General features: G+C 55.1%; 1 protein-coding gene across 1 annotated transcript in view; it reads right to left on the reverse strand.

Moving 5' to 3' along the window:
- Positions 1-23709, reverse strand: part of TBC1D2B (TBC1 domain family member 2B) — a 63953-nt gene that overhangs the window by 21504 nt on the left and 18740 nt on the right. The window contains exons 3-6 of the mRNA XM_035024336.1: positions 21132-21297; positions 6016-6179; positions 3304-3536; positions 2213-2721 (exon numbers count right to left, since the gene is read on the reverse strand). Coding sequence (XP_034880227.1) covers positions 2213-2721; positions 3304-3536; positions 6016-6179; positions 21132-21297 — 1072 coding nt within the window. The remainder of the gene's footprint in view (positions 1-2212; positions 2722-3303; positions 3537-6015; positions 6180-21131; positions 21298-23709) is intronic.

The following is a 23709-nucleotide window of genomic DNA, read 5'->3' on the forward strand; positions in this document are numbered from 1 at the left end:
CCCCCGCGAGACCCGCAAGGGGAGGGCTGGTTCACACATGAACACACTGGGGCAGGAAGGGTCCCGACCCCCAGGTGGGGTTCGCGAGCAGCCGAGCCGGGTGGGCCTGAGCGCCTCTCCGTGCTCCCCATGGTCATGACCGGGTGTTTCGTGCCAACGACGCCGGGCACTCCCAGCACAGCGCAAAGCCTGGCACGCGGCTGAGCGCACCCGGAGTCCGGACGAGGAAAAGCTGCCGGCGTGGAGGCCCGCGCCAGAGAGCAGGTCCCAGGAAGACCAGCTGCACAGGTAGGTGGGGACGGCGCCCCGACGACCGCCCGACCGTGCCCAGCGAAGCAGAGGGCCACCTACGCCAAGCAAGGAAGATCACAGAGCCACGGAAAGGCCGGGAAGGAAGTGCAAGAACGGTAAAGTACTTGCGCTGGTAGAATCCTACGACCAGTGTGTGTTCCTTCCTCAGAATACCCCAGAAACAGAAAGTGACCCTGTCCCGGAGCCGACGAGGAGTGTCAGCACATTCCAAACAGGCCACACACGCTGACCGGAGTCGGAGAAAGTGGGTTGTGACAGTGACGGACGAGACCCCCCCCAGTAACACAGTGTCCCCCCGCGGGGGTGTTCTGAACTCGGGGTCAAGGCAAGAAATCAGTATGGAAACCGTGCAGCTGCGAGAAGTGGGGGCAGCGAGGACACACGCGGCAAAACCCCACCTCCGTCTGCAGCCCCCCGCCCGCAAGCCTGCTTTCAGTTCCTGCGGAGCCGCCGCGGGAGCCTGTGGTGGGAGCGGGCGTCTGGTGCAGGCGGCGGCAGAAACCTCGGGGCGGCCGGTCGGCCCACGTGGAGCCCACGGCCACGCGCCGGCCCCTGAACAGCCGCCTCCTCCACGAGCTCTGTCCCACGTCACCTGACCACGGGGGGATTTCAGAGCCACAGACCTTAAAAACTGTTGAGAGGTGTTGGAGGAAAAAAGTCACGAAATCACCCAATGATTCAAAACCACCCTACCCGTCTTGCCCCAAGATCTATAGGGTAAATAAGGAGGGGAAGTCTAATCCTGATCGAGTCTATCTGCTGTCTCCACAGGGAGCTGCACGGACCAGAGACAAGCCGCTCGCTCCCGCACACGCCAAGCTCGCTCACGAGGCCTGCAAACAAACACCGCAAAACAGGCATGCTCGCCAAATACCAGTTTCGGTCGACGTTAAGCCGCGGTCAAACGCGCATCGCCGACGCGGTGACGTCCAGGTCGGGCGTGTGCTCGACTGCGAATGCGAGCAGAGCTGAGTCTTACCAGCCACACCAACCACGACGGTTTGTGCAACCACCGCTGTTTGTGGTCGAATCACAGAGGAATGGGGTGGGGAGCTTTGTTGCTGTCACCCTTCTGGACTCACACGTGCACACCTGTCACTGAGAACTGGTCGTAGACTACGGAGGCCACGTACACCTCCCGACGATGCTGCCGTCAGCCCAGTGTTCACTTCTGTTCCAAATTCTGAGGCCCCCCTCCCCCCTACTCAGTTCTCCACTGACAAGCCGGAGAGGTACTGCTGGGTATGCAGTTGGTGCTTACTAACAATCTCAACGTGGCAAATCTTTGCCTTCAAGGATAACCTGCCCTTAGGAGCCAAACACCCCGGTGCCGAGGTATTTATGCAAAGAGGGTAGCCCAGGCGAGGAGCATGTTAGGGCTGGGTGGGGCCTGGGGCTACAGACCTGCCTGGGGTGGGCTGGGCCACACTTAGCGCCTCTCTGCGGCCTCATGGCCAGCGGCACAGCCCTTCCCCACCTCAGTTACAACCCGGACAGTCATGAGTTCAGAAAGCAGCCCCCCTGTCCTCAGCGCCAGGACCCTCCCAGCCTGGGCGCAGGGGCCCCGACTCTGAGCAAGCCTGCCTGGGAGCCAACCCCAAACCAGCCATCGGGAACGATGCTCCCTCAGCTCCCCCTACCCCCAGGGGGCTGAGGCAGGCCACGAGTGCGGTGCTGGCCCGGACACTCATGCATGGGGGCAAACAGGGCCCCCCGGGCTATGTGGGGTAACAAAGCTCCAGGGGTGTAGAGCAGAAAGGGGAGTCTCAGCTGCCTGACTGGGCAGGCAGTCCAGGCAGGCAGTCCTCCCCAAGGGAGGGGAAGTTCCAGAACCACTCTGACCAACGGCACTGCTGGACTCAACACTTTTGTTTTCCAAGGATGCTTCTTAGCAAACTACCCATAGTTTGCCTCAAGTCCTGCTACATCTGCTCCGTCTGCCGAGGCCCGGAGCCCTGGACGCATCGAGGGGCCGCCTGCAACGCTGTCTGAACCCCACCAAGCCCACGCCCCACTTACTTTCAGCCTGTCCAGCTCTAGGTGCTCCCTGCTGGGGGGCGTGGGGGAGCCGGGCACCCCTGCGGCAGAGGGTGTGTGGTCCGCGCCCTCGCTGAGCTGGCGCGAGAGCTTGATGATGACCTCGTCCTTGGCCTGGATGGTCTCCACCAGCATCCCCAGCTGCTCACTGAGCTCGCCCACCTTGCTCTTGAGCGTCCTGGCTTCCTGCTGCAGACTCTCTCGCTCCAGGGAGAGCCGCTCCAGCTGGCCGCTGAGGCCCAGGATCTGGTCGTCCTTGCGGTGCAGAAGGTCAAGCGTGTCCTTCGGGACACCCGCAGACAGCCGGCTGCTGGCGAAGTACTTGTCGTACTGGGAGGACCGGACCGTGTGTTGCAGTAACCGTACCAACTCCTGCCACAGGGGAGGCGGGAGGAGAGAAGCAGAGACGGTGACAACATGACATGGGGCGGCGCGGGGCCGACACGCGCACACCGACTTCCTCCTGCAGGGTCTCGGAGGCGAGAGGAAGAAACATGCACTCCGTCAAGCCCGTCTGCAGAGAACAATGCTAGGAAGCAGGAAACCGTGGATGCGCACGGTGCGGTCCGCTGCAGCCCCATCACACGCACATCCGTGCGCAGAACAGGAGTCCCAAGGTCAGCTCCAACCTGCCCAACGACGGGGCGTCCTCGGTCTCAGAGGGAAACGGACACCACGTGGGGACTCCTTTCCCTCCTGTTCATGGACTCGGCCGATGCCGCTCTGGGGTGGGAGTGGGCACAGTGGCCGAGACCCTCCCCTGACCCACCGGCGGCGTCCCCACGCCCCCTGGAGATCCAGACATCCCTGAAGAAGTGACCTAGTGGGGCGCAGGCGCCTCTATCAACGCTTTGGGGAAAAGCCCTCTGGGGACGAAGACATCCAGGGGCCCGGGCTGTGCTCTCGTGGCCGGCTGGCTGCAGGGGGTCGCATGCAGGTGAGAAGGACGGTTACCTTCTGGCTGGACAGGTCTTTCTTCAGCCGGTCCAGCTCTTCCTGCTGGCTCTGGACCTGCAGCTGCATCTCGGACGCGGGCTTGCTGACGGCGCCAGCACTCTGTGCCCCCTCCGCCGAAGGGTCACCGCTGACGTGGCGGTTTTTGTACGATCCGATCATGTCTTTCAAAGGGCGCTTTCCTTTGTAGGGAATACGTCCAAAATCAAAGGGAAATCCTGAGCCAGTTACTCCTACATAAAAACAAAACTTGTTTTCTAAGTGCAGGACAAGTCATCCTTCTGGAAACTCCCACCCGCCATCCTCGGGGAAGTTCTGCGTTCACTGTGCAGAGAGCATGGGCAGGAGTGGGGACGCCTCTGGGCCCTGGCTCGCTCTTGACAAAAACCGAGCCCGACTCAAAGACGATACCCCCGCCCTGGATCCTTCCTTATGATTCTCGTCACGTGGTCCCTTTCAAGAAAACGTTCAGGCTGTGATTGCTCAACGTCTGCCTTAGGATGCGGGGAAAATGGGCGGAGTGCACTGGAACAGATGAGGAATTTAGGATAAGGCCGCAGGACACCTCGCTCAAGACTCGTCTGGGATGCCGTCTTTTTTCCAGAAGCTCAGGTCTCTTCCCCAGTTTCCCATTTCGGTCACTTTCAGGACCAAAGGGGACAGAGACACAGGCTGAGGAAGAGCACAGTGGTTCCAAGTGCCCACAGCGTCCCAGAAACACGGAGCCTCTTCCCCGGGGCGCCGCCTGCAGTCAGACAGCAGGCTCCCGGGCGGGACTCACAGACACAGGGATCCTTGGCTCCCTTCACTCATCTGTTCTCAGTAAGAAAACAAAACAAAGCCCCGCCCTAAACATCTTCTTCACTGTGAACAAGTGTTTCAAAGCATGACTACGTTCTCTTCCTTAAAAATGGGCCTTTAAAATACTGATGGGTCCAAATAAATGTTAATACGGATGGATTCAGATTTATACTCAAACTATGAGGAGGCAACAGGAACTAGAACACAGTATATGGATTCCATGAAGCTGGAGAACAGGTGACTCCCAGCTCTTAAGTGGGGACAGTGGCTGCCCTGGGAGGGGTGGGTGACTGGCGGGGCCGGGGGACAGGGCTGGCCCTGTCCTGTTTCTTGAAGTAAGTGCTGCCTACATGGCTATATTCACTGTGAAAACCCGTCGCCTTCACATTTCTGACGGATGCGGGGGGAACTTTGTGAACTTAAACGCAGGGGAACAGAGAGAAGGGAGAGCAGTTCGCACCCCCTGCGTGATGGGGACAAGCTGGGGGCTGACGCTTGTGGCTGGTACAGGAAGGGTCCACAACCCCACGCCACCAGAGTGCGCAGACCCCATGGGGGGCTGCGTCGTCTGGCCCAGGGAGTTTCCGGCCCACGCGAGCCGCTCAGCCTCGCAGACCCTTCCTTCCTGACCGAGCTCGCAGTTCCTCCTCCAGAACCCAAGTGCCCCTTGCTCAGGAGGCACTCCCGCGGGCCCTCACCGGGGAGTGCAGCACGCCAGACCCGCGTCACATGGGACTGCAGGCCCCACGCTTCAGCCCTGAGAACGCAGGCAAGCTCCCCTGCAGAGCCAGTCAAGGCCCTCCTCCCGGGGGACAGAAGTACTTCCTTTAGTAAATACTTGCTCTCCTGATAGATTTCCTACGATCCTGCCTCCTCCTACCAGCCCGTGCTCAAATCGAGCACAAGGCAGAATTTCAAAATTACTGTCCTTTTACATTAAAACATCAATATTCCCTCGTGGATCCCCAGACGAGCATCAGGAGTGGCCACACAGACGGGGTCAGGCTGACGACACCTGAACCCTGATCCTCCCCAAAACCAGCGGGGACCAGACACGACGTGTTCCAGCCGTGGTGCCAGAGGGCGCACAGCCCCAGGCCCCGACCACGGAGCATCCTCGTCTGGTTAAGTCAGCCCTGCATCCGGGCAGGCCTCGGCCCGCGACCACATATGGGGCACATGAGGAGCAAGAAGGGACCCGGACTCCAGAGCGTGGGAAATCCTCGGCGCAGAGACCATCTTGGCCACAGTCACGCCAAGTAAAAGGGAAGACAGGGATGGGGAGCTTTTCAGAGGCAAAGAGGCCAATGCAGATCAGCAAGGAAACCCGCCTGCAGACCTTATCAGCGCTCACGTGAGCGGGGCGTGAGCACACAGCTATGGAACCAGAGGGGGCTTCGATTATTATTTATTGCCGCTGTTTCTAGGTAGAATAACGAAGCCGCCATGAGGTTTTAACGTGAGTCGTTATCTCCTAGAGATACGTACGAAATAAAAAATTTAGATGTAATGGATCGATGTCTAGAATCTACTTTAAAACAACCCCACCGACATGGAACGCAGGAAGGGGTGGAGGCTTGGAGGAAGAGAGTGGCCCTAAGTTTGAAACCGTGGGAGCCACTTGAGGTTACACCGGGATCCATGACCCTGTACGTTCTACTTTACGTTACGTTCCAGATTTCTGTAAATAGAAGGGTTTTTTAAAAATCTATATATCTGTGAAGAGCACTGTGACTTCTAGATGCTCTATCTCCCGAAAATGCTTATGAGTCACGGGCTGGACGGTCGTTTCTTGTAACGCCTCATCTCACACGCTCTCTGGGTTCATCCCCCACGCCTCCTGCTTCCAGAAAAAGCCTGGTACCGCGGGGGCCGCGCAGAGCAGGATGGCGGCAGGAACCACATCCGTACCTTTGTTTCCTTCGGGGGCCGGCTTCTTCCTCTCCTCCTGCACCATGGACTCCTCCAGGTCCTTAGGGTTTGGGTCTAAGAGCTCCCACTCTTCATTGGTATAAAACACACTCTTCCGACTGTCGCCATGTCCTCTCCCAGGACGGAAAGATGACATTGAATTTCTGTTAGGAGAAACGAGACGAGTTATTTAAGACGCTGTAAAATAAAACGTAATTTCACGTATACAGGACTAACAAAAATTAACAGACACGGTAACATCAAATGTCGAATGTCAGGGAGGGAGTAGAGAGGGACGCTGGTTCGCGCTGCGGGCGGGAGTCACACGGGGGGGCCATCGGCAACACCAGTTCAGGTGAAGGGGGCCCCACCCCAAGACCCTGCGTGTCCCAAACAAACTCCCGGGTGTGGGCACGAGACATGGAGGAGGGTGCCCACCACTGTGCCATTCACGTGGGACCCAGGTACACGTGGCGGCCGAACAGCCGTCAACAGGGGAACAGATGTGACCGATCAAGCACCACGGCGCCATATAAGGGAATCTGTCCATTCACACGTCACCAGAGTCCACCGTGTGCTGGCCAGCGCTCCAGCACAGGAGGCACCGAGCCTGAGACACAGTCCTGCCCCGTGAACACACCAGCCACAGCCTCTGTGCGATGGACTGCGCCCTGCTCTGTCCCCTGCTCCACGTCCGCCGCTGAACGAAGAAAGAAAATGGGACAGTGATGTGTGCAACGTGACAGTGTTTCGAACCTTTGCGGGAACAGTGGTCACCGAGGCCGTGCGTGCACACTGTGCAAGACTAAGAACGCTGGACGCAGGGGCCCGCCGCCTCCGTGAAGGGCAGGGTGAGGAGGCGGGCATGCAGGCTGCGGGAGGAACCAGGACGCACAGACCGCGCAGCGGCCCACACAGCTGAGCCTGCACAGCCCGGGGTTCCCCCACAGGAATGAGAGCACGCGCGTGCACGTGGGGCCTGCACGTGGACAGTCACAGCTGCCTGACTCCTTACAGCCACAAACGTGTCCCCTGAGTGGGAGTGGGTGGCCCAGCTGGGACACGTCCACGCACACCGCAGCAAAGGGAAAGAACCATGAAACACTCGTCAGCCCAGAGGGGCCACGAAGATGATGGTTCTCTAGGAGACAACCATGAAGGACCACACACAGCACGGCCACGTTCACAAAGCGACAGCCACAGAGGGCGGGCCAGCGGTGGCCGGGGCGAGGGGAGCAGTCGGCCGCGGGGGGACGGGAACGCCCAGTGTCTCGGTTACAGAGGCGTTTATATGACCACATTCGGCTTCGGACGTTCATTAGCCTGTGCACGGAACACGCGTGAGTTTCCTGCAGGTAAATTACACCTTGGGGACGTGGTTGAAACGAAGAGCGGGGAGAAACGTGCATTGTGTGGGGTTCCCTGAGGTGGATGCGGAGCGGAGGACGGAGCGGGGCGCAGGTCCGTGGGAGGCAGACCGACCACAGCCTCACGGACAACGGTCATTTCTCAATGCTGGTGTGTTTGCCAAGCAGATGGGTTTTGCCTGGTTTGAAGCGTACTGAAGCACTCAGACTGAAGACCGCAGGGAAACCAGCAATCCCGTGACATTCCCGCCGCTGCATCCCAACAGGCGCGCTCAGCCTTCCGCGGTAGCGTGAGTCCCCGGGGCCCGGCACCTACAACCACCACGTGTGCTCTCAGTGCCTTTTCTCGGGACCACGAGGGGGCCGGCACCATCCACTTGCTGCTTGTCCCCTAAGGCTCTGGCCCCCGCGGCTAGCGTGTCCTCGCCGATGCCTGCTGTCACCCAGCAAGGACGTTTTCCAAGGGTTACACGGCTGTGCAGGAAGACAATGGACACGCCCACACACGCCCAATGCACTTCGCTCCCTTCTTTGACACGCTGGCTCGTGAGGTGGCTGCGCGCGGGCACACGGCACCCACGGCGGCTTCAGTGGCTGTCCCTCACGCGCGGCACCACGGCCTGGAGCGGTTAACAGCCCTCGGCCCAGGTTCTTAACGGGGTGAGTGCAGGAAGGAGCCGCAGGGCGGGAAGGACGGCCGTGGACGCTGCCGGAACAGAACGGCTCTTTGCACAATTCAGGACATTCCCCGTTTCTGCTCCGTGGCAAGGCTGCGTGCACAACCGAGCTCGCCCTCTGCTCTGCAGGGAGGCACCCCGCGCCAAGCCCCGGGTGAGGAGGAAACAGGACCAGGCTCGGAGCACAAGCTCTGTAAGCCGAAGCACCAGAGAGCCTGTCCCTGGCTCAGATCTCCTGTGACTGCATCAGGGAAGCCGCGGAGCACGCCCTCCTCAAACTATGCATCCTGCCTGCTCCGGCAGCACCCGGGCACCCGGCCTGCGCACACCACTGAGCTCACGGCCGCGTAAACGGGGCCTCCCAGCAGAGACCTGGGGCCCTTCTCGGACAGAGCTCGCTCTTCCAAGACCCCACTGTGAGCCGGCCTTCTGTGTCCCCCAGGCACTGCCCTTTGGTTCAGTAAGGGACTGAAATGGACAGTGAGAGGCCCCCAGGCGGCCGCCAGCACCCGGAGGGCTGTGTGCTCAGCCCCAACTGTCTGTGAACACCTGCAATCGATGTAATTCACAACAGCTGTTCCCAAATGTACATATTTCAGATCAATTTCTCCACCTAGATCTACAATGCCCAACGGGTCCGACAGACACAGGCCACGTCCCCAACAGAGGGGAGGCGCCCCACCCCCGATAACAGATCAGTTCTTGGAATAGACAAGCCCATCAGGAAACATTCTCGGAAGTGATAAAAAGCAGAAATAACCGGAAGGGGCCTGTAGATGAGACGGGGAGCCGTGCCAACAGCCCTGGGGCCGCCACAGCCACCAGGAGCAGGAGGTGGCCACATGGGCCCCCCGGGGCTCCGGGAGCGACCAGCCGGCCAACACCCGGACCGTAGCCCCAAGCACTGATTTTGGACTTCTGGCTCCAAGTGTGGGAGAATGAATTTGTGCTGCTTTCAGGTTCTCGTTTGGGGTAATTTGCTGTAGCAGCCGGAGCAAACGGAGCCCCGTGGCCGCGGGAGACCCTTCCTCGTCCCTGCATAAGCCCGGCCGGCACGCAAGTCTGGAACCTCATGTCTACGGTTAAAGCGGTTTCACCGCCGCTAGAATGACGTGGGAACGTGGTCACAAAGGCCCTCTGCCACTGCCCGTCCACCGCACGTGGACAAACGAGTGCACCATCCTTCCGCTTCGAGACACGTACAGCAACATCTACGACAGCGTGTCCTACCTCAAAAACCCCATCGGAGTGGAAATCCTCTCAGCGGTGAACCTCCAGGCAGGGGCAGCTGGGCTGGTGCCCCACGCCCGACAGACACACCCTGCATCCAGGCCCCACCCTGGGCCCCCACCCCTGCTCCACCTCCGCTCAGTGCCTAGGCTCCTGGCACACGGACCTGGGGACTCGGGAAACCCTGTTCTCACGGCCACCGCCTCGCACGCGCTTCAAGACCTAAGTCAAAACCCGCCGTCCTGCAGAGCGTCCCCCTCCACATCTCCGTGCACCCAGGGCGGGGGGACAGTGACCACTGGCTCCGCCCTCAACGGCACCCCACAGCCTTGTGCGTGAGGCCCCACCCGCCGCCCACCCCCGATGGCAGCAAGCGGCCAGCTGTGGTCTGCGGGCACCCTCAGCCCCATCCTGCGTGGAGGGCACGGGAGGGCACACAGGTGATTAGGACGATGCCAGGCTGCACGGCCGGGGCGGTCCTCCAGAGCGTGCTTCTCAAGTGTGGGCAGCGATCCCAGCAGGCCACGAAGTCAAGGACTCCCAACATCAATCCTGAGGGTCGTGCCGAGCATGCCGTCCAGGCACCAGCAGAGAAAACACTATCTTACCAGATGAACACTGACATCCTATGATATTTCTGTCTGGGTCTCATGTGCTTCCAAGCAGCATGCCTTTATGTGTAAGAGCCTACTATTTGCTGTGGGTTTCTGGGCAGGGACCGCACAGCACAAGTGCAAATGGCACTGCGGGCCGCTCCCACAGGGCACGGCAGGTACAGGGCCCTTCCCTGGTCAGGCCCTCCCTGCGTACGCTAGGCCACCCAGCATGCGCCCGGTGCTGCACGAAGTGCTGGGGACACACGGGGACACACGTGGGAGGTGGGGCCACAGGCCAGGACACAGAGAAACATAACGAGCACCAGCGGTAGGATGGCTGTGGAGCAGCTCAGGGTGGGGGGCAGAGCAAGGCCGGGACTCCCCAGGAGAGACAACCTGCCCAGCAGAGGGACGGCCTGAGGCAGGGCCCGGGGGGAAGACAGCGTCTGAAGAGCTGAGAGAGGCCAAGTATGCCTGCAACACGGCTGAGCCCACAGGACCTCGAAGGCCAGGTTCAGAGCACGGCCTTCAGCCGACGGCGATAAGGAGCCTCTGAAAGGCTTGTGGTACTGGGAAGAACAGATTTGGGTCACTGGGAGTGGGGTCCCTGCGACAGGAGGGTCCAGGACCAGCAGACGATGCAGACAGGGTCCCCCTCCCAGCCCCCAACTCCAAATACAACAGGCAGCAAGGGTCAGTCACACCCTTGGCAGCCTGGATGACGCACTGACATCCTCTGAGTGCGTCCCATGGCGCGCCAGGTGACCGACCACACTTTCCAGCCAGGCCTAACGGTCTGCAGTGGTTTCTGTGGTGGGTGGGGCCTCCCGCCGCGGTGGCCCTTATGATGCGTGGCCCCGGACATGGAGCATGGGGCCAGCCGAGGTCAAGAGAGCTGCCGGACGGGCGTGCTGAGCAGGCCCTCGCGCGCCCCAGGGGCTGTCGGCCCCCCACCCTGCAAACAGTGCACTCTACACCTTAACATTCATCACTAAGAGTTTTTAAGAATTTTTCCAAGTCCTGCACTGAGGCTTTGGCACCTCGTCTTTCCTGCGTGGACAGAGCTGTGCCTGCAAAGACGACCCTAAATGAACACGTCACAGCTCCGGGTGCGGCCTCCCCGGGTTCACCAAACGTCTGGGTGCATGGTCCCAGCCAGCGAGACCGAAACAGCCCCCCCCAGGATGGTCGGCCGCACGCACAAGTAACCATTCCCACTGGGCCTGAGAGGCAAGAGGGAAGCAAGACCAAAGGGTCAAGGGCAGGCCTGGCAGGACGGGCAGGCACTCCCAGCTGGCTTGGGGTCCACTGCTGCCATCTCCCCGATGGGAAGATCCACCACACCCATGGTCTCAGCAGCCGCGTCAGCAGGTCCGGCTCACGAGCAGCAGACACAGAGGTGGGCAGCTCCTGTTCATGACCTCAGCCCTCACACCCACCAGCGAGAGGGCGTTTACACACATATGCGCACACACGCCGGTTTACTAACGGAGAACACAGAGCTCAGAGAGGTTCGGTCACTGGCCCAGCACACACAGCTCCCAAGCAGCAGGGCTGGGTGCACAGAGCAGTGGCCGGGGTGGGACCAGCCCTGCATGGAGAGACAGCTGGACCCGGAGCTGCCGGTCACGCAGAACGCAGAGCTCAGCACCCATCAGCGGGCCCAGCCTCCAGGGCCGCAGAGCCACAGGGCGCTGCTCATGGCGGCCTGCACGCTCCTCACACACACACCTGTCTGGCCCACACCCTGCACACGCCCCGGGGCATGCGCTTACCGTGTGCCCGGGTGCACGCTTCCCCTGCCTTGCCCATGCACACCTGGCCCCAACCCTGAGCCTCTCCCGCACACGCGGGCCAGCCTGAGCTTCTCGGGAGAACGATTCTCTCACCTGAAGGGACCTTAATGGAAAGGTTGGTAAAAGCAGGAAACCATCCCAAAGGAACTGAACACAAACGCGGGAGCCTCTATAGGTCCTGAGTGGGCCAAGGCCTGGTCGGCAAGTCCGGGCTGCTGACCCCGGTTCCCTGGCATCTCTCCTGGGTCAAGTGCACCCACACGGGACATCATCTCGTTTGTCCAAACCTGTTTTGCTTCTTTTAAAGGTGGACCCTGGACTTAGGGTTGTGAAATAATCTATGTACAGTCTCTAGGTTGTTAACAACTCTCCCCAAGCATGTCGCCCACATCCCAGGGGCAATTCTTCAGGGACTCACTTTTATCAAACTTCCCCCAAGTGGTCAACTTACTTGTCACAGAAAAAACAATTCCTCTTCATCCACACGGGCTTACCGTTCTGCTGACAGAACGACATGAAAATCTGGCACATCGACAGCTCCCCAATTAGGTTCTTACGATGGATGGGGTGGGCAGCGGGGGAGCCTCGGGCTCCAACCAAGGGACCCCAGGTGCCTTGCTGCTCTCCCGCACGTCTGCTAGGACCTTGAGCAAGTCACCTTCCCGCTCTAAGCCTCCGCTACGTAGCCTGTTGCATGGACAGATGGTGTCTCAGCAGCTCCCCACCATCTCCAGGAGCACAGAGCTCCTCCTCCGCACCTGCCCGGGAGCTGGACGAGCTGGACGTGCTGGCGGCTGGGGGCCCCGTGGGAGGACGCCCAGTGCGTGAAGGTCCCGGGGGAGCAAGGGTCCTGTGGCCGCACACCGTGGCTCCAGGGTCAGAATACAGGGACACAGGGGCCGACGGGACCACAGTCAGACCAAGGAGACGCCCACAGGTGGAGGAGGACCAGTGATGCTTCGACATGGGGGACGGCCCGGGCAGAGAGCAGCATGTGGAGAGCGGACGGCCAGACGAGCAGGGGTGAGTCTCCCACGGGTGGGGTGCCCCGCCACACCCCATTCAGCTTCCCTGCACACCACGGCCGTATTTTCACCACTGACAACATGGGGAGAATGAGTTTCTTTGTTATACTGAATCCAGCCAGAAGGGTAAAAGGAGAATGGGGCCGCTGTGGGAAAGAATGTGTCCCCACGTGTGCGTGGTTCCTGTGGCTGCCCCCACCCCAAAGCCCCGTGGGAGCGGCTGGCCAACCACAGGCAGCTGGTGGCCCAGCAGGAAAGCAGGGAGCCCCAGCCGTGTCCCCCCAGCACAGCCACGCTGAGCCAAGTCCCCCGGGCTCCACGGCTACCTCGAAGAGGAGAAGAAACACTGCGACTCCGAGAACTCCCCCAGCTCGGCCACAAGAAGGCAGCAGGGTGGCCCGGTTCCCGTCCTGCCTGAGGAGCTTGGAAGGGGCCGCTACGTCCCAACGGCAAGGAGAGCACAGAACTACGGAAAAGCCAACACCTTCCTGGATCCACGAGGGACGGGGATGCGGGGCAAAGTGCTGCCCCCAAGACGTGAGAGACAGGCAGGCGAGCGCGGGAGGCCCAGCTTCCTGCAGGGGAGACTCAGCAGCGCACCCGTGCGGGGCGGGACCCCGAACTGTGACCGGCGGTCGCCGGAGGCTCGTGCAGACCCCTCCGAGGGCAGCAGACCCAGGGCACTGGGTCCCAGGGGCCCCCAAGGTGCTGTGAGGTTTACCTCTAGGAGCTCAGCCAGGTTCCGCCAGAGAACATGGGGAAAAGTCCCCTCGGGTTTCTGGCAGGGAGACAGGAAGCAACCAGTTTTAAATTCTCCAGAGCACTCTGCTCTTGACAAGGCTTGCCCTCAGGGGAACCTGGTTAGCCAGAGCCTCACTGACCTGGGCCCAGAGACCCCCAGCTCTGGCCCCCCTTGCCATCCTGGCCACCTACGGGGGAAAAGACAGAGAAACCCTTGTGGGTCCACATACAGTGGCCAGGGCTCGCCTGTCACAAGACCACAGAACACCTCCCTCCACACCTCACCACCACCCCCCTAGAGGCGGGCCTGCAGCCTTCCTTTTCCCCGGTACGTCCTGTCCAGCTATCAAGAAAAAGGGACAAAGTTGGGGCGCCTGGGTGGCTCCGTCGTTAAGCATCTGCCTTCAGCTCAGGTCATGATCCCAGGGTCCTGGGATCGAGCCCCGCGTCGGGCTCCCTGCTCCGCGGGAAGCCTGCTTCTCCCTCTCCCACTCCCCCTGCTTGTGTTCCTTCTCCCGCTGTGTCTCTCTGTCAAATAAATAAAATCTTCAAAAAAAGAAAAGAAAAAGGGACAAAGCAAACCAACGTGATGTGGAGTGCGTGAGCGGCAGTAGAACCAGACAAGGCAGGGACGCTGGAATCCTCAGACCAGGAAATTGAAACAACTCTGATTAACATGCTAAGGGCTATCGAGCATAAACAGAAAGACAGAGAACCCCAAGAAAGAACCAAAAAAAAAAAAAAGACAGAAAAAAAACACCCCAAGGGAAATGAAAAGTGCCCCTGTTGGGCTTGTCAGTAGAACGGACACGGCTGAGCAAAGACTCTGTGAGCTACGGGACATGCCTGTAGAATCCTCGAGAGACAAGAGAAGGATAAATATTTGAATCAAGGAGGGTTATTTCCCCAAATTCATGTCAGGCATCCAACCACAGTTCCACGAAGCTCAGGGAGCACGAAGCAAAACAGAGGCCAAAAATCCCTTACCTTGGCACACCCTTCCCAAATTACAGAAAAATCATAGATAAAGAAGAAATCTGGAGAGAAGTCCAAGAAAACAAATGCGTGACCCGCAGAGGAACAAAGATAAGACCTGCATCGATGTCTTCTCAGCAACCATGCAAGCAAGATGTGAGTGGAGGGAGAAGCCCAATGTCCGGAGAGGAAACCACCATGCTGGAACTCTGTACGCTGCGAAATTAGCCTTCAAGAGCGAAGGAGAAACAGGCTTTCTCAGATAAACAGTGAGGGCGCTTGTTGCTTGTAGACCTGCAAAAAAATGCTGCGTTCTTCAGCACGAAAGAAAACAATACAGATCAGAAACTCAGACCCAGCAAGAAAGAAAAAAGGAAGAGCCCGGAAGTCAGGACAGGGAGAGTAAAATACAGACCTTTACTCTTCTCATTCTGACTGATCTAACTTACAACTGCTCGTTCCAAATAGTAACGCCAACAATGTTTGCTTCTGCGTGCGCACCATGTATATATGCCCCGTGCACCCCCTTCTCCCAACAAAGCGACGGGGGCAGGAGCTGGGACGGCTCTGCTGTTACGAGGAACCCTCCCACTTGTGGGGCAGCACAGTGTGATTTTAAAGTGAACTTGGATTAGCAGTAAATGTGTTTCGCAAACTCCAGAGCAAGTGCAAAAAAAAAAAAAAAAGCTAAAAAGGAAGTATAACTGATATACTAAGGAAGGAGAGAAAATGAAACCATATAAAATGCTCGATGAAAACCACAGAGACAGGGACGCCCAGCTGGCTCCACCACTGGAGCAGGTGACTCTTGATCACAGGGTCATGACTTTGAGCCCCATGCTGGGCGTAGAGATTACTTAAAAAATAAAATAAAATAAAAGCACACGAGGCAGAAAAAGAGTGGGAGACAAAAACCAGGAACAAAGAAAAGGGCAACAAATGAAAAACAGTAACAAACACGTTAATTCAACTGCACCAAGAATCACTGCGAACATCAAAGGCCCACACGCACCAGTTAAGACAGAGGTTGTCAGGACCTAAGGGCATGTTGCCTCCAGGAACCCCACTTTAAATACACGCACACATAGATGAAACATAAAAGGAGAGAAATATGCTGTGAGAACAACACTAATCAAAAGAAAGCAGGAGCAACTGTACAAATCTCAGAGCAGACCTCAAAGGAAGGGAAGTCATGAGGGATAAAGAAAGCATTTCATAACGAGAGAAGATCAATCCTCCAAGAACACAGCAATCCTCAACTCATACACCCTAACAACAAGAGTGTCGATAAAACCGTGGGACAAAGAGAACCAACCACCATAGTTTGAGACTTTAACACCCTCAGTCAGAAATGAAAGGACCCAGCAGGCAGAAAATCAGTAAGGACTTAGCTGACCTCAACCACCATCAATCAACTGGATATCACTGATGTGAAGACAACTTTGTCCAACGACAGCAGAATGCACATTCCTCTCGAGCTCGTGTGGAACATTCACCAAGACAGACCACGTTCCAGGCCACAAAACACAGCCCAACAAATTTCATAAAACAGAAATCCTATGTCTGCCTTCAGACCACAGTGGGATTGAACTAGAAATCAGTAAAAGAAACATAACGAAAATCCCAAAATACATGAATAAACAACACACTTCTAAAAAAACCATACAGGTCAAAGAAGAAATCTCAAGAGAAATTTTAGAATGTTTTAAACTAAATGAAAATGATAATGCAACTTATCAAAGGTTGTGGGATGCAGCCAAAGCAGTGCTCAGAGGGAAGTGTATAGCACTGAATGCACACTGTAAAATGGAAGAAAGATCTAAAATCAATAATCTATATTTCCATCTTAAGAAACTAAAAAAAGGACAAATTAAATCCTAAAATAAGTAGAAAAAAAAATAATAATTAGAGTGAAAACCAATGAAACTGTCAACACGAAATTAATAGAAAAAAAAAATCAATGAAACCAAAGCTGGTCCTTTGAAAACATCAATTTAATAAGTCTCTAGCAGGATAAGAAAAAAAGAGAAAACACAAAGTACTAATATCAGAAATGAAATGGGACATCATTACAGATCCCATAGAAATTAAAAGGATAATAAAGAAATACTATAACATAAACGTGGAGAACTTAGATGAAATGGACCAATTCCTTGAAAGACACAACCTGCTAAAATTCACACAAGGAAAAAAAAGATCTGAGTAGTCCCATATCTATTAAAAATACTGAATCAATAATAACCTTCCAAAACAGAAAGCACCAGGCCCAGATGGGTCCAATGGTGAATTCTACCTAGCATTTAAGGAAGAAATTATACCAATCCTGTCCAATCCCTTTCAGAGGATAGAAGCAGAGAGAATACTTCCTAACTCACCTATGAAGCCAGGATTCCCCTAATACCAAAATCACAAAAAGACATTAAATACAGACCGTCTCTCATGAACACAGATGCAAAAATCCTCAACAAAATATTAGCAAATCAAATCCAACAATATATAAAAAGAATTATACTTTACAACCAAGTGGGATTTATCCCAGCAATGCAAGACTCACTCAACATTTGAAAATCTATTAATGTAATCCATCACATCAAAATACTAAAAATAAATCACATAATAGGTTCATATCAATAGATGCAGAAAAAGCATTTGACAAAATGCAACTCCCGTTCATGATAAAAACTCTCAGTAAACTAGGAATAGAGGGAACTTTCTCAACTTGATAAAGACTATCTACAAAAATCCTAAAGCCAACATCATATTTAATAGTAAGAAACTCAAAGCTGTCCCACTAAGATGAGGTACAGGGCAAGGATGTTCCCTCTTACCACTCCTTTCAACACTGTACCAGAAATGCTTGCTAATGTAATAAGGCAAGAAAAAGAAATTAAAAGCATACAAATTGGGAAGAAAGACAAAACTTTGTTCAAGATGACATGATCATCTGTGTAAAAACTCTGAAAGAATAAGCAAAATCTACTGAAATTAATAAGCAGTTATAGTGATGTTACAGGATACAAGATTAATATACAAAAGCCGATTGTTTTCCTATATACAGACAATGAACAAGTGGAATTTGAAATTAAAAACACAGTATTATTTACATTAGCACCCTTGAAAATGAAACTCTTAGATGTGAATCTAAAAAAAAATATATAAGATCTATGTGAGGACTACTACAAAACTGATGACTGAAATCAAAGAGGAACAAAATAATGGAGAGATATTCCATGTTCATGGGTAGGAAGACTTAATATTGTCAAGATATCAGTTCTCCAAAGTTGATCTATAGATTCAATGCAATCCCAATCGAAATCCCAGCAAGTTATTTTGTAGCTATCAACAAGCTATTTCTAAAGTTTATATGGAGAGGCAAAAGACCCAAAATAGCCAACATGATATTGAAAGAGAAGAACAAAGCTGGAGGATGACATACTTGACTTCAAGACTCAGTATAAAGCTACAGTAATTAAGACAGTGTGGTGTTGGAGAAAGAACAAATACATCAATGGAAAAGAAAAGAGAACTCAGAGATAAACCCCCATAAATACAGTCCACTGATCTTCAACAAAGGAGCAAAGACAGTCTCTTCAACATATGGTGCCAGAACAACTGGACATCCACATGCAAAATCATGAATCTAGACACAGACCTTGCACTCTTCACAACAATCAACTCAAAATGGTCCATAGACCAAAATGTAAAATGCAAAACATCTAAAACTCCCAGAAGATAACATAGGAGAAGACCTAGATGACCTTGGGTGTCATGATGCCTTTTTAGATACAACACCAAAGACACAGTTCATGGAAGAAATAATGATCAACTGGACTTCATTGCAAGTAAAACCTTCTGCTCTGGAAAGACAATTATCAAAAGAATTTGAAGATAAGCCACAGACTGGAATAAAATATTTGCAAAAGACACATCTGACAAAGGACTATTATCCAAAATATATAAAGAACTCTTAAAACTCACCAATAAGAAAATAACCCAGTTAAAAACTGGTCCAAAGACTGGGTGTTATATAAGACTGATGAACCACTGAACTCTACGTCTCAAACTAATATATTATATGTAGATTGAATTTAAAGAAAGAAATTTAAAAAAAAAAAGTGGCCCAAAGACTTTTTTTTTTTTTTTTAAAGATTTTATTTATTTATTTGACAGAGAGAGACACAGCGAAAGAGGGAACACAAGCAGAGGGGGTGGGAGAGGGAGAAGCAGGCTTCCCGCGGAGCAGGGAGCCCTATGCGGGGCTCGATCCCAGGACCCTGGGATCATGACCCGAGCTGAAGGCAGACACTTAACCATCTGAGCCACCCAGGCGCCCCTGGCCCAAAGACTTTAACAGGCACCCCACCAGCGAAGATACAGGATGCCAAATAAGCATACAAAAAGATGCTCTGTGTCATATGTCATCAGGGAAATGCAAATTAAAACATCAGTGAGCCACCACCACACATCGAGAAGAATGGCCAAAACCTGGAACACCAAGAACACCACATGCTGGTGAGGATGAGGAGCTCATTTACTGATGGCTGGAATGCAACATGGTGTGGGCACTTTGGAAGACAGTTTGGCGGTTTCCTACAAAAGTGTGCATACTCTTACATACAATCCAGCAGTCATGCTCCTTGGCATTTACCCAAAGGAGTTGAGAACTTATGTCCACACAAAAACCTGCACATGGATGTCTACAGCAGCTTTGTTCATAATTGCCAAGCTTGGAAGCAACAAAGATGGACATCTTTGTTGTTCAGTGAGTGAATGGATTAATAAACTGTCTATATCTAGACAATGGACTATCATTCAGCACTAAAAGCAGATGAGCTGTCAGGCTGAAAAGACATGGAGGAACCTTATATGCATATTACCAAGTGAAAGAAATCCACGTGAAAAGGCCAATATTCTATGATTCCAACAAAATGGACATTCTGGAAAAAGCGAAACAATGGAGACAATGAACAGATCAGTGACGGCCAGTGGTGGGGCTGGGGGTGGGAGCAAGACAAATAAGCAGAGCATGGAAGATTTTAAGGGCCATGAAAAATCCTCCGCGTGATACTGTAATAGACGGACACACGTCATCATACCTGTGTCCAGATCCACAGGACGCACGACAGCAAGTGTGACCCTAACACACATGACGGACCTTGGGTCAGTACAATGCATCAGCGCAGGCTGATCCTCAGTAAAAAATATACCACTCCGGTGATCATGGGGGTGGGATACACACGTGTGCAGAAAGGGATGTATAAAAAACCTCTATTTTCCACTCAATCTATCGTAAACCTAAAACTGCTCTAAAAAACTAAGTATTAAAAAAAGACAATTGGGGGGATCCTGGTGGTGGCTCAGCTAGTTAAGCATCTGACTGTTGGTTTTGGCTCAGGTCATGATCTCAGGGTCATGGGATCGAGCCCCATGTGAGACTCACTGCTGGGTGTGGCGTCTGCTTGAGATTCTCCCTCTCCCTCTGCCCCTCCCTGCCGGCCCCCCACCTCCCTCTCTAAAGAAAAATAAAAAATAAAAGAACAAGATACTTCCATGCATGTCAGCCTGTGAATACCTTCAAGACATTAAAAGAAAAAAAAGGACAATGCAATTAAAAAGTGGACAAAGGATCTCAGGAGAGGTCTCTGCAGAGATCTATAAATGGCAATCCGCACATGAAGTCGCTCAGTATTATTAGTCACTAGGGAAATGCAAATCCCGACTACGAGACTCCACTTCACCGGGGGGATGGTGAGGACCGGAAAGACACGGGACCGCAACCTGACCCACGCTGGTGGGGACGCGTGCATCCCCAGAAGGTCACACCCAGAGTTACCGTCTGGCCCGGCAGGGCCACCCCTAGCGTGACCCAAGAGAGACGAAAGCACGCCCCACAGAACCCATACCCAGTGTTCGCAGCAGTGCCATCCTAAGAGCATGGCCGTCGAGGGCAGAACGGACACACACACACTGTGCTCTGCCCACAGAATGGAGACACGAGGGCCTGACCGAGGCTATGGTGCTGGAGGAGCCCGCAAGCAGGAGCCGGGCTCGTCTCCCAGGGGCATTCACCAGAACCACGCCGGACAGGCAAAGCCGCGGAGACAGAAAACGCATCAGCGGTCGCCGAGGGTGGCCAGGAAGCGGGAAGGGGTTGCTAGCGGGTACTAGGGTTCCTGTTCGGGGGATGAGAGTGTCCTAAAATTGGCTGCGGTGATGGCTATTTGGCTGTATGTACTAAAAACCACCGAACCGCACATTGTAAGTGGGTGAACGGTATGGTACGTGAATTATATCTCAACCAAGTATTTCTTACACACACACACACACACACACACACACACACACTCAGCTCCGGAGGCCTGGGAAGGGGACTGGCCCCCTGGGAAGATGCTCCGGCTCCGCAGCCTGGGAGCCTTGTGACCTCGGACAAGGACTCTTCCCAGGCCAGTTTCTGTTTCTGCAACATGTCTTCCGTATGACCTAGCTCACAGAGTCAAGCGAGTGGAAACAAACCCCGGGTGTGAGCACGTCTGGCTCAGGACGAAGCGTGCAACAGACCCTCTACACGGGCTAAAGAAATAACCCCGCACCTGAAAGGACCTTGTCAGCGACAGATGCAAGGTGCTTGCAGAATTTCATGCACAAAATTGTAACACGTTATCAGAAAGAACCCATGTTCAGTTTCGTACGTCGCTTTCCAAAGACTCACTTGAGCTCAGTGCCCCACTGTTTGAAAGAGAAATTAATGGAATTTGGGTGCCCAGGGGCCGGCTGGTGAGCTGCTGCCTCTCCTACCAGCTCTCCGGGGGTGGCTTCCACAGCGAGGACGTTCCTGGCTTTCTCTGCAGAAGCATCCGGATGTGAGCAAATGACATCTGAAAGACACGCAAACAAAGGTCAGTCCTCAACGCGTCCATGTGGAACTCTGCATCCTACGCGAGACACGGACCCACGCGCAATCGGCCACAGGACAGGACCCATGGTCGCGTCGGCGTTCTGCGACTGTTTTCACCTAAAGCACCTCCATGTTTGTGAGGCGCTTCAAAGGCCCCAGGGCCGCGAGGGTGATTTTGGAAATCACCCAGGAAACGGGTAATATTACAGGTTCTTTCTTTGCATAAAACTCCCCATAATGAGAACTTCTTTTAACATTTGGAAAAAATGTCCCCAGTGGCAAATACTTCGTACTCTCCACAGTGGTATCCTCTCCCCGAGGGCAGGGGATGTCTGTGGAGGCCAGCCTGCCCTACACGGCCCTTTCACAAAGCGCCCCTACTCTGGCCGCATCGACCCTTACTCTCCCTGTGAAGCAAAATCAGAACGGCCTGCTGAGCATGGACACCGAGGAAAACTCGACTTCTCGTGGGAGAAGCGCCGGATCCGAGCGGCTCAGGACGGTGTCCGTGGAGGGCCCCGAGCGCCAGCAGGGGAACCAACCCCAACCACGGGCTCTTGCAGCGGAGGCGGGGCACCAAGGGACCAGGTAGCGTGGGAGGGGCTCTGAGAACCCGCGGGGAAAGCACACCGCGTGTGACGGGAAGAGGTGAGGGCCGTGTCCGTCGGGGGGAGCTCGGCTGCGGCCCAGAGCGGGGTCCTAAGTGGGAGAAGCAGAAGGGGCGCTGGGAGAGAGAAGATCCGATTCCCGATTCTTGGTTCGAATTACCACCCCATGGTGAGCACGGCGTACGGCCAACCACAAGAACACACATCTAGGAAGGACACGTAAAGTAACAGAAGGTCACGCAGAAGCAGGGAGCCCCTGGAACCCGGAGCCTGGGACCTCAGATGGAGCGGAGGGAGGACCCCACCCACGGCTCCAACCACAGCAGCTCCTCTCCCCTCCTTCAGACTGCAGCTCCCGAGATTTCACTTGGAAAGAGTTCCGATAAACAAAAAACAAGGTCAAACACTGGGAACCAGGTCCAGCCCCCTGGCCCTCGGAAGACAAACCCTGCACGGCAGGTGCCGTGACCATCCCTGCGAGGACGGGCGGCCAAGCTCGGGCTTCTCGAGGGCTGGTCCTCGCAGAGCTCATGGCGAAGCTCCTCAGGCCCGGCCAGGACACGGGGCCCGGGGCTCCTGCCTGCTGCACGCGGGCCAGCCTGTCGAGAGCTTCTGTGGGGCTGGGGACAAGGTGAGTGGTGGCCCCACTGCGGGCGCCGACCATCAACCACTCTTGCGAAGCCCCTCCTGCCCAGAAAACCCCAGGCCCCGTGGCTACCCTGGGCCGGGCTGCAAATCCTTCCTGAGGACGGCAAGGTGCAGGGGCCTCCTGGAGACAGGGAACCAGGGGCCAGGGAGGGTGCTGCCAGAACACACCATCTCCGGAAGTTATTACTCCACGTGAAAAAGCAGCAATGCCTCAGTTTTGCCATTACTGTCATTTTGCCTTGTCTTCGGTTTTTAAATGACTGCGTGACCATTCCTTAATTAGAAGCAGAGCGGCTGGTGTCTCCTCCCATGTCCGCACATTCACATTCAGGAGCCGCCTGGACGGGGACACAAACTAGGTCACAGCAGGGTTTCCCTGCGGTCCTGCCGGGAGCCACGAGAGCCGCCAGCCTCGGTCAGGAGACCGTCTGTGCTCAAGCCTGCTGACATTCAGATGCTCTCTGCTCCTTTCCAACATTTTCAAACGCCACAACTCCGACACGTCCTGACAGCAGGGCTCCCCGTCCTCTCCTGCTGCCTCGACCCGGCCAGGACGCTGGGCCGTCCAAGAAAGGGGGAAAACCACGGGAGAAGGCCCTTTCCACAGGCGGCACGGAACACGTCTCTGTGGGAGCCGGAGGACAGAGCGAGCTTAACAGGAAAACGTTTCTTTCCCCTTTATCAGAGTGAGTTTTAACCCAGATGGTGAAGGAGCGATCAGAGCTGGATGAGAATCTCCTAAGTGAGGGCAGAGTGCATGCCCAAGCACCAAAAAGGAGGGGCTCTCCAGGCCCCCAGCAGGCCGGCCCACGCATCCTACCTGGCTGTTCCCACCATGGGCATAAGCCTTGTGACCAGCAGCTAGCAGAGAAGAGGGGCTCATATGCACTGGGGAACCGGACCACGGACGAACAAAAGACGGAGCGATGGGGAGCCGGGGCAGGAGGCCCTATACTTCCCCGCAGGACTCATGGGTCTCCCTTGTGAACTACTTCCCCTGCCACCTCCCTTTGAGAGACCCCGGAGTCAGGTGGGGCCCACAATTGGCAGATGACTTCCCTCTCCTGCCTGTGCCACCCCCCACCTTCTGCAATCTGCCCAGACCCCAGCCTCCGCACCAACACGCACCCAGCTCA

The sequence above is a fragment of the Mirounga leonina genome, unplaced genomic scaffold (assembly GCF_011800145.1).
Source record: "Mirounga leonina isolate KUSES-001 unplaced genomic scaffold, KU_Mleo_1.0 Mir_178, whole genome shotgun sequence".
Lineage (NCBI taxonomy): Eukaryota > Metazoa > Chordata > Mammalia > Carnivora > Phocidae > Mirounga > Mirounga leonina.